The sequence below is a fragment of the Eptesicus fuscus genome, chromosome 24 (genome assembly GCF_027574615.1).
Source record: "Eptesicus fuscus isolate TK198812 chromosome 24, DD_ASM_mEF_20220401, whole genome shotgun sequence".
NCBI classification, from domain to species: domain Eukaryota; kingdom Metazoa; phylum Chordata; class Mammalia; order Chiroptera; family Vespertilionidae; genus Eptesicus; species Eptesicus fuscus.
The window spans coordinates 16,655,111-16,666,548 of record NC_072496.1 but is presented as its reverse complement, the minus strand read 5'-3'; the positions used below and the strand labels follow the sequence as shown (position 1 = coordinate 16,666,548).

Here is an 11,438-nt window from a genome sequence, read left to right as displayed (position 1 = left end):
TAAGGATAGGGAACTCTCAATCCTGGAAGCTGCCTCCAAAGGAATGGGGTCAGAGTGACCAGTTTTGTGGAGTGAACACGAGTAAATGACCACTGGAGTCCAGACCAAATGAAAATTTAGGGAACCTTTTAATTACCAGCCAGCTGACTGCTCTCTCCACATAGCCCCGAGAGCAGCCCCGACCCTTCGTGTCTGACCGTATTTATACCCATTCACAACCTCCTGTTTTTGCAGAGCAAACAATTTTAAAACAATTTAAACAAAGTAGTTTTTCTTAGGTAAAGTCAACATGTCATTTATAAGGTCCTGGCGCCTGGTGGAGTAAGTAACTGCATCCCGTTATCAGGAAAGTTGACAGTGATACAACTTGTAAGGCTATTTTGTTAGTTGTAGCTGGGATTTATGGCCAAGTCTACTAGGAGAAAGCATGCTCAAAAATTCCCACTCTCTAACACCAGGTGTCGAGAAAGGAGAGAGGGAGGGTGGGTCAGGACGGGACCCCTTGTGGCCAGCATTCTTGAGTCCTTTCCATCTGGGGTTTCCCCTAGGATGACAAGGCCAGGTGTGCAGCCCAGGGTCCCAGCTGCACCCTTATATCCAGACTCCATGCAAATGGGGCTCTCCTCCTGCTCATAAAGGAGGACCCTGTCCTGCATGCTGGGGAGACACCCAGAACCCACGTGCCTGAGACAGGACCCCAGCGGCTCCACCATGGACTTGGTGCCAAGCTGCATTTTCCTCCTGATCATTCTTCAAGGTCATTCTCAGGAGAGGGGAGAGTTGAGCCCTGTGCCTGTGACTGTTTGTGCTTCCATGTGATTCTAAGTCCACCTTGTGTCTCCGTGTTTGCAGGTGTCCAGTGTGAGGTGCAGCTGGTGGAGTCTGGGGGAGGCTTGGTGCCGCCTGGGGGGTCTCTGAGACTCTCCTGTGCAGCCTCTGGATTCACCTTCAGTAGCTACTGGATGAGCTGGGTCCGCCAGGCTGCAGGGAAGGGGCTGGAATGGGTATCATATATTAATCCTGATGGAAGTACCACATCCTACGCCGACACTGTGAAAGGCCGATTCACCATCTCCAGGGACAACGCCAAGAACACGCTGTATCTGCAAATGAACAACCTGAGAGCTGAGGACACGGCCCTGTATTACTGTGCAAGAGACACAGTGAGGGGAAGTTAGTGTGAGCCCAGACACAAACCTCTCTGAGGGAGGCAGCAGGCTGGGCTGCAGGGAGGATCCAGAACACCAGGGGGCGCTCAGGACCAACAAAAGGAGGGCCAGCTCAGAAGCTGTCCCTGGAGGGGTTGTAAGGGCTTCCTATTGGGGTCAATGCTTTCTTCCCTCCTAGTGTCCCCGGGGCAGTGCCTGCTTCCTTCTTTGTGTCTTTAATAAGATTCTCTGCAGGCAATAATGCAGGAAATGGCTGTGTTTTCAGATCTGGTGGACTTCTCATCTGTGCCCTTCTTGTCCCCTCACTGAGAGCAAAGTCCCCCACCCTCCCACACAGTGCTGAATGGGGAAGATGGAGCCCAGGCCCCCAAAATCAACTGAGGGTGATCAGGCTCTCACTCTGCCCAGGGAGGAGCCCTTTGGGGGCAGTTACCAGCTTGCCTCTCACTGACATGGCTGCACATGGATTTAAGGTCTGACCCAGGGGCACTGCCACTCCCTGAGCCTAGGGGGTAGACCCAGATTCACAGTGTCCCAGGAGGGAGGCAGGAAGGAGGTCCAGTGATGGGGCCTGTCACAGCCCTGCTGGGCTGGGTTCCCCTTGGGTCTCAGAACACAGTCCCGAGGGACAATTCCCAACACCTGTCCCACTTCCCCTGGAGAATCCACCTGGATCCTGAGAACCTGCTGAAGGAGATATGGTCCCCATCCACCTCTTCTGTGCCTCCAGGCCCAACAGACACCACCCCATCCTCACCCTCTGTCCTCTGCATCCCACATTCTCCCCCCATCGGACCTGCACAGGATGTCCCGTGTGGCTGCGTTTTGCCATATCCTTCCTGCCTGGTAGGTTTTGCCTTAAATGTACCCCCACGCCATCCTCTCATGCCCATCTTCTGTGCCAGGCCCTCCCTGAGATGCCAGGGCCAGGGCCACTCAGGTGTCCTGAAGCCGGCCTCAGCTGCCCTACTGAGCCCACGTGCGATATCAGGCCATGTGGGCCCCACCTGTGTCAGGTGGAGACACAGCTGAGCACTGACCTCAGAGCACCTCCAACAGCTCACCCCTGTGCTGAGGGAACCTCCAGGGGGCCCGTGAGCTGCTCAGCTTCATGGTGGACAAGCCCATGGCCACTGGGGTCAGAGGTTAGTTAAGGAAGGGCTGGTATCTGGTCACCTATAATGTTGCCAAAGTCCCGCTGACCAGAGCCCAGGTACACAGACAGCTCTGTGAATCCTAAAAGTGAGGGAACAGCCTGGCTGGCATGGCTCAGTGGGTGAGCATTGGACAACCTAAGAACCAGGAGGTGATGCTTCAATTCCAGGTCAGGGTATATGCCCGGGTTTTGTGCTCCAACACCAGTATGGGGTGAGTGGGAGGCAGCTGATCAAAGATTCTCTCTCATTATTGATGCTTCACTCTCTCCATCACCATTTCTCTCTGAAATCAACAAAAATGTTTTTCTTTTTAAAAGAGCAATAAAAATATTAAATGTCTCATGAAAAACTACCAAAACCAGAAAACAAAGGGATGATGACTGGAATGTGCTGAAGGAAAACTGAAAACCCATCAAGGTAGAATTCTGAACTAAATGAAACATATTCCAAACCAGCCCTAGCTGTTTGGCTCAGTGGATAAATTATCAGACCACAGACTGAATGGTCTTGGGGTTGGACTTCTCCCAGGCCAGGGCCCTGGTTGGGGCATGTGCAGGAGGCAACCAATCCATGTGTTTCTCTCACATGGATATTTCTCTGCTTTTGCCTCTCTCTAAAAATCAATGCAAAAATATCCTCAGGTGAGAATTAAAAAAACAACAACACAAAACCAATAAAAGCATATTTTTGGATGAGGATTAAAAAAAACAAAACAAAACAAAACAAAATGGAATGAAGTCCAGCTGGTGCTAGAGACACAGTGAGTGTGAGCCCAGACACAACCCTCACTAATGGAGACAGCAGGGCTGGGCTGCAGGGGCACTCAAGACACTAGGGGCGAGAGAGAAAATGGTGGCAGAATAGACAGATGTGTTCCCAGTCTTATCCTGGAGAAGAAAGAAAGAACAGCTGAGGGGCGCACGGGCAGTGTTTGGTGGCAAGCTAAGGGACAGCTGAACGCCAGGAGAGGGTGGGGGACAGCTAGAGGGGGTTCCCCTGACAGGGTAGTCCCCACGGTGGCCAGGTCCCTTCCTGGAGCTACGGGCTCCGATGGGAAATCTCAGCATCTTGAAAGGGAAAGTGGATCTTGTCAATGGCCTGAAAATCAACAACTGCAGCGACCCCCAAACAGCTGTGAGATCCCGAGCACCGGTCCCAGGTGGCGCGAACGCTTGGACTCAAAGGAACTCTTTACTCCACCATGGAAAGGAGAGAGAGAACTACATAACCAGACATCCAGAGAAGAGAGACCATGGGGAGACAAAGAAACAGCCCGCATAGGAAAGAAAAGCAGGCATCACCAGAAAAGGAAGTAAACAAGTTAGAGGCCAGCAACCTATCAGAATTCAGAGACATAGTCATAAGGTGGCTGAAAAGAATGGAAGACAAATTCAACAATATGAGTAAGAACCAAGAGGAAATGAAGAAGATCCAAGAAGAAATGAAAAATGACATCACTACTGTAAAGAACTCAATAAAAAGCATCAAGAGTAGACTAGATGATGCAGAGGACTGCATCAGTGAGCTAGAAGACAAGATGGAAAAAATAACCAAATAGAGCACCTGCTAGAAAAAAAAAATTAAAAAGCAGGAGGAGAGCCTAAGGGAACTTTGGGATAACACAAATCAAAACAACATCCACATAATCGGGGTTCCAGAAGGAAAGGAAACTGAGCAAGGAATAGAAAACCTATTTGAAGAAATAATGTCAGAAAACTTTCCTGATATAGGAAAGAAAAAACCCACACAAATCCAAGAATACCACAGAGTCCCAAGCAAAATGAACCCCAAAAGACCAAGGCCAAGGCACATTATAATTAAATTGGCAAACACCAACGACAAAGTAAGAATCTTAAAAGCAGCCAGAGAGAGACAGAAAGTTACATACAAAGGAACCCCCATCAGACTAGCAACTGATTTCTCAAAAGAAACTCATCAGGCCAAAAGGGAATGGAAGGAAATATACAAAGGCATGCAAAGGAAGGGTCTGCATCCAAGAATACTATACCCAGAAAGGCTATCAATCAAAATTGAAGGTGAAATCTGGAGCTTCACAGTGAAAAAAGGACTAATGGAATTTATCACCACCAAACCAGCAATGCAAGAAATGCTAAAGGGTCTGCTGTAAAAAAATGAAAAAAGAAAAAGAAATAGGAAGCGAAGAAGAAACACAGGGGTATAGAATAAAAATGACGACAAATAAGTACCTATCAATAATAACTTTAAATGTAAATGGATTAAATGCCCCAATCAAAAGACATAGGGTAACAGAGTGGATAAGAAAACAAGACCCATATATCTACTGTCTACAAGAAACCCACCTCAGAAAAAAAAAAGATGCACACAGACTAAGGGTGAAGGGATGGAAAAAGGTTTTCCAGGCGAATGAAAATGAAAAAAAAAAAGTTGGGGTAGCATATTTATATCTGACAAATTAGATCTCAAAGTGAAGGACATAACAAGAGATAAGGAAGGCCACTTCATAATACTAAAGGGAGCAATCCAACAAGAAGAAATAACTCTGGTAAACATATACACACCCAATACAGGAGTACCAAAATACATAAAAAGACAGTCTCTTCAATAAATGGTGTTGGGAAAATTGGACAGATTCATGCAAAAAAAATGAAACTAGATCACCAACTTACACCATACACAAAAATAAACTCAAAATGGATACAGGACTTAAACATAAGACAGGAAAACAGCCGAGACCGGTTTTGCTCAGTGGATAGAGCGTCAGCCTGCGGACTCAAGGGTCCCGGGTTCGATTCCGGTCAAGGGCATGTGCCTTGGTTGCAGGCACATCCCCAGTGGGGGGTGTGCAGGCAGCTGATCGATGTTTCTCTCTCAATGTTTCTGGCTCTCTATCCCTCTCTCTTCCTCTCTGCAAAAAAAAAAAAAAAAAAAAATACAGGAAACCATAAAAATATAGAGGAATCCACAGGCAAAAAATTTCAGACATATGAAAAAAAAAATTTTCACACATATGCCGAAAGAACTTCTTCACTGATACTGCCCCTAGGGCAGTGGAAGCTAAAGATAAAATAAACAAATGGGACTACATCAAAATAAAAAGCTTTTTTACAGCAAAATCAACTATCAACAAACAACAAGAAATCCCACTGTATGGGAGAACATATTTGCAAATGTTATCACTGATAAAGGTTTAATCTCCAACATCTACAGGCAGCTTATACAACTTAATAAAAGGAAGATAAATGATCCAATAAAAAAATGGGCAACGGACCTAAATAGAATCTTTTCAAAAGAATACAGAAGGAAGGCCAAGAGACACATTAAAACATGCTCAACGTCACTAATTATCCGAGAGATGCAAATCGGAACAACAATGCAGTACCATCTCACAACGGCGAGAATGGCTATCATCAACAAATCAACAAATGACAAGTGTTGGCGAGGATGCGGAGAAAAAGAAACCCTCATGCACTGCTGGTGGGAATGTAGACTGGTGCAGCCACTGTGGAGAACAGTATGGAGTTTCCTCAAAAAACTGAAAATGGAACTCCCATTTGACCCAGTAATCCCACTCCTAGGCATATATCCTAAGAAACTGGAAACACCAATAAGAAAGGATATATGCAACCCCTATGTTCATAGCAGCACAATTTACAATAGCTAAGATCTGGAAACAGCCTACGTGCCTGTCAGCAGATGACTGGATCAGAAAACTATGGTACATCTACACAATGGAATACTATGCTGCCATAAAAAAGAAGGAATTCTTATCATTCACAACAACCTGGATGGAATTGGAGAACATTATGCTAGGTGAAATAAGCCAGTCAATGAAAGAAAAATACCACATGATCTCACTCATTTATGGATAATAAAGAAAATTATAAACTGATGACAAAAATATAGATACAGAGACAGTAAAGCATCAAACAGACTGTCAGATTATAGGAGTAAGGTTAGGGAGAGGAGGGGGAGATAAGAGATCAACCGAAGGACATGTTGCATACATATAAGCATAACCAATGGACACAAAACTCCGGAGGATGAGGGCATGTTTGGGAGTGGGGTGGGGCAATGGTAAGATATGTATACATGTAATCTAATCTAATAATAGACAAATATGCAAATTGGCCGCACCTTCGCTACACCTAAGCCACTCCCACCAGCTAAGCCACGCCCACCAACCAATCAGGACAAGTATGCAAATTACCCCAACAAAGATGGCGGCTAATTTGCATATCAAGACAGTCCAAAGAAGCCAAGAGCTGAAGGGAGTAAAGCTTTGAAGAAACAGGCAAGCCAGGGGGGGAGGAGAAGGGCGGGGCGGAGGCGGGGTCGGAGGCGAAAGGAAACGAGGGTGAGCTGGAGGAGAAGGCCGGGCGGGTGACAAGGGCGGAGCGGAGGAGGGGCCGGGGGCGAAGGGAAATGCGGGCAGGCTGGAGGAGAAGGCAGAGCAGGGGAGAAGGAAATGCGGGCGGGCTGGAGGAGAAGGTGAGTCGGTGGACAAGGGCGGGGCCGAGGCGGGGCCGGGGGCGAAGGGAAACGCGGGTGGGCTGGAGGAGAAGGTGAGGCGAGGGACAAGGGAGGAACCGAGGCGGGGTAGAGTGCAGCAGGAAATCCTATTGCAGGATTTTTCCTGCAACCGGAAAGCTAGTACCTTAATGAAAAAAAAAAGACACTAGGGTACACTCAGGACCAGAGGGTACAGAGAACCATCAGAAGGTTCTAAAGACCAGCAGGGGGCGCTCAGGACACCGGGGGGCGCTCAAGACCCACAGAACATGAGGACCAGCTCAGGAGTGAGACCTGGGAGATATATTCTCTGAAGATCTGGTCAGTGGTTTTATTCTCCAGGAGTAAACACCCTCCTCAAAGACTCACTGCCTCTCCCCTCTATGCCTTACATTTCCTTTCACACCACCCCTTAGAGGAAGTCACTTACCTCCTCTGCCCCATTGATCCCTTAATATTTCCTTTGGTCCCTCCTCCAGAAGACATTAAGGAGGCCATTGGGACAGTGTTGGGCAGTGACCAGAGAAATGTTATTGCAGCCCCAGCAACCAATAGCCTCGGCTGTGCTAACAAAGGGACAGTCTTCTGTCAGGAGCTTCTGTTGGATGAAACACACAAGGGCTTTAATCTAACACAAAGGAGTGGGTAGAACTGGTCGGCATTTTGAATTTATAGAGGTTAAGAAAGTAACATCTGAAATGAAAAATACATGGAGTGAGACTAACACTGCCGATTAAACATAAGTGAACTTAAAGGAGTATAATAGGAATGCTCCAAAATGGAACACAGAATAAATTTTCCAAAAAATATCCAAGTACCAGGAATGTAAGAGACAATAAAATCAGTCAAATATATATACACTAGAGGCCTGGTGCACAAAATTCGTGCACTGGGGTGGGGGGGGGCTCAGCCCAGCCTGCACCCTCTCCAATCTGGGACCCCTCGGGGAATGCCTGATCCCTGGGGGATCGTGCCTAAACCGGCAGTCAGACATGCCTCTCACAATCCGGCTCTGCTGGCTCCTAACCACTTGCCTGCCTGCCTGCCTGATTGCCCCTAACCACTTCTGCCTGCCAGTCTGATCACCCCTAACTGCCCTGTCCTGCAGGCCTGATCTCCGCCAATTGCCGTCCTCTTTCCGGCCCGATAGCCCCCAACTGCCCTCCCCTCCTGGCCCAATCACCTCACCTGCCAGCCCGGTCATCCCCAGCTGCTATCCCCTGCCAGCCCAATCACCCCCAACTGCCCTCCCTGCCAGCCTGATCGCCCACAAATGCCCTCCCCTGTCAGCCAACTTGTGGTGACCATCTTGTGATGACATGGGGGTGGCCATCTTGTGGTGGCCTTCTTGTGGTAGCCATCTTGTGATGATGTGAGGGGATTGGGCAAGGGCACGAGGGCCACCTAGGCTTTTATTAGTATCGATATAATTGAATCCCAGAAAGAAGAAAGGGGGAGCACAAAAGAAAATATTTAAATAAATTATGGCAAATATTTTCAGAATTTTATCTAAACTATAAACAGATCTATGAACATCAAAGTACCTCAAGAAGAATAAAAATAAACAAAATTAAATCAAGCTACATTAAAATCAAATGTCTGAAAACCAGTGAAAAAGGTAAAATTCCTAAGAGCAGCAAAGAAAACACACACAAGAATAAAGGAACAAGATTAATAAAAACATCATATGTCACACATGAAAAACTAAAAAAACAAATGGCAATGGAATGAGGACTCTAAAGTGCTTGTGGGAAATTGAAAAGCCATTAACTTAGGATTCTAAACTGACGGAATACATGTTTCAAAACTGAATGAAGCCTGGCTGGTGCGGATTTGTGGTTGAGAGTCGACCTATGACTCAATTCCCATTTAGGGCACATGCCTGGGTTTTGGCTCGATCAACAGAAGGAGGCAAGAAGGAAGCAGCTGATCCATGTTTCTCATCATTGATGTTTCTATCTCTCTCTGCCTTCCTCTCTGAAATTAATAAAAAATATATATTTAAATATATAAATAAAAAATGAAAAAGTTGTGGAATTCATTACCAGTCTTTGCACATATGTGAGGCAACTGATCGATATTTCTTTCTCACATCAATGTTTCTCTATCTCTCTCCTTCCCTTTCCCTCTTAAAATCAAAGAACATGTTCTCTGGTGAGGATAAAGAACAGAAGTACAATATCTATATCTATATCCATATTGATACCGATACAGATACAGATATAGATATAGATATAGATATAGATATAGATATAGATATAGATATAGATAAGATATAGATATAGATATAGATATAGATATAGATATAGATATAGATATAGATATAGATGCATAGAAACAGAGGCTCATTGATTTTACCCCTTAAGGAGTCACTGATAGCTCCCACATCCTACTTCCTGACCACCTCCTGCAGCACATCTCCTGCTGTGGAAGAAGAGGTCCTGGGCATGGTGACCAGGACCCCAAGGAGGGCCTGGTTCCCTGAGGGCACAGTCAGCACCTCCTCCCAGGAGAAGCCCCAGAGACCAGGACCTCCCCTCACCTCTTGCCCTTTGTATGTGCAGACACCTCCCATATGCAAATGCCCACACGGCCACCAGACACACACACAGTTGGCGTCCACTTAAATTCAGGGCCTCCTCACCCTGGAGAATACTTTCTGGGGGATGAGGACCTCACCTGCAAGACATGACTCCCATGTGGCTCTTCCTCTTCCTGCTGTCAGCTCCCAGATGTGAGGGTCTCAGGGCTTAGACGTAAGGAGATGGGGATCCTGCCTCTGAGCCCAGGACTCACTGTGTTCTCTCTGTCCCAGGTGTCCTGTCCCAGGTGCAGCTGCAGGAGTCGAGCCCAGGACTGGTGACGCCCTCACAGACCCTCTCCCTCACCTGCACTGTCTCTGGTTACTCCATCACAACCAGTGGTTCCTGCTGGACCTGGATCCGCCAGCCCCCGGGGAAGGGACTGGAGTGCATGGGGTGCATATGTAGTGATGGGAACACTAACTACAGCCCCTCCCTCAAGAGCCAAACCTCTATCTCCAGAGACACTTCCAAGATCCAGTTCTCCCTGGTGATTGGGCCAGGAGGGGAGGGCAGTTGGGGGCTATAAGGCCATTGGGGGATATCGGACCACCGAGAACACCGCCTTGTATTACTCTGCAGGACCCACAGTGAGGGGAAGTCAGTGTGAGCCCAGACACAAACCTCCCTGAGGGAGGCAGCAGGGCTGGGCTGCATGAGGATGCTCAGGACACCAGGGAAAGCATGAGGACCTGCTCAGGAGCTGGGACCTGGGGATATATTCTCTGAAGATCTGGTCAGTGGCTTTATTCTCCAGGAGTAAACACCCTCCTCAAGGACTCACTGCCTCCTCCCTTTGTGCCTTACATTTCCTTTCACACCACCCCTTAGAGGAAGTCACTTACTTCCTCTGCCCCAGTGATCAGTCAGAAGGAGCCCTTAATGTTCCCTTTGGTCCCTCCTCCAGGAGACATTGCCATTTTAAGGAGGCCATTGGGGATGTCGTTGGGCAGTGACCAGAGAAACGTTATTGCAGCCTTGGCTGTGCTAGCAAAGGGACAGTCTTCTGTCAGGAGCTTCTGGTGGATAAAACACACGTGAGCTTTAATCTCACAGAAAGGAGTTGGCAGAACTGCTCTGTATTTTGAATTTTTAGAGGTTAAGAAAATAACAACATCTAAAATGAATAATGCACGGAGTAAGACTAACACTGCCGATTAAACGTAAGTGAACTTAAAGAAGTGTAATGGGAACTCCCCAAAATGGAACACAGAACAAATTTTTCAAAAAATAGTCAATTGTCAGGAATGTAAGAGACAATAAACCAGTCAAATCTATATATACATGTAATTGGAATCCCAGAAAGAGGAGAGAGGGGCAACAAGTAAAATATTTGAAGAAATTATGGCAAATATTCAGAATTTGACGTAAAATATAAAGAGATCTAAGGACACCAACATACCCCAAGAAGAATTAAAATAAGCATAGTCCCTCTTAATTAGGATAATAAAAAAGTAATATGCAAATTGATCCTCATTCTGTCACACTGTAACAAGATGTTTGCGCCCACAGTGGAGGCAGGGTTCCCGTAACACAAGATTGATGTGCCCACAGCAGAGACAAGGTTCCCGTAACAAGCCATAATGAGTAATCAGCAGGGACCAGAGACTGCGTGGTGCCGGGCCAAGGCGGGGGACCTCAGGCTGTGACCCTCCGCCCTGCAAGGCTTTACAGGAGACTTCAGGCCGCACACTCCACTCTAACAAAACCTGATGGGGAACCTCAAGCCATGCCCCCCGCACTGGTGCTGGCCTGGGGGACCTCAGGCCATTCCCGCCACCCTAAGCTGGGGGACCTGAGGCTGCAACACTCCAACACCAGGCTGGGGGTCCTGAGGTCCCACCCCAGCATAGCTGGGCTTGACGAGGGACCTCAGACTGCACTATCAACCTGGCGGGGCTTGAAGGAGGACTTCAGGCTGTGTCCCCCTGCACCAGCGCCCGGCTGAGGGACCTCAAGCCATGCCCCCCGCCATGGTGCTGGGCAGGACGACCTGAGGGTGAACTGGGGAACCTAAGGCTGCAACCCCCACCCAGCAC

At 47.6% G+C, this 11,438-nt stretch overlaps 2 gene segments (V, D, J or C); both read left to right on the top strand.

Annotated features, from left to right (window-relative positions):
• The first annotated feature begins 711 nt into the window (after positions 1–711).
• LOC114229514 (immunoglobulin heavy variable 3-74-like) lies at positions 712–1,178 on the top strand. The segment is given in 2 exon segments: positions 712–757; positions 853–1,178. Coding segments are annotated over 2 exon segments (372 nt in total).
• An 8,327-nt stretch (positions 1,179–9,505) lies between these two features.
• LOC103304913 (immunoglobulin heavy variable 6-1-like) overlaps positions 9,506–11,438 on the top strand; it is a 31,579-nt gene continuing 29,646 nt past the window's right edge. The window contains 1 exon segment of the V gene segment in view: positions 9,506–9,551. Within this exon segment, the coding sequence occupies positions 9,506–9,551 (46 nt within the window).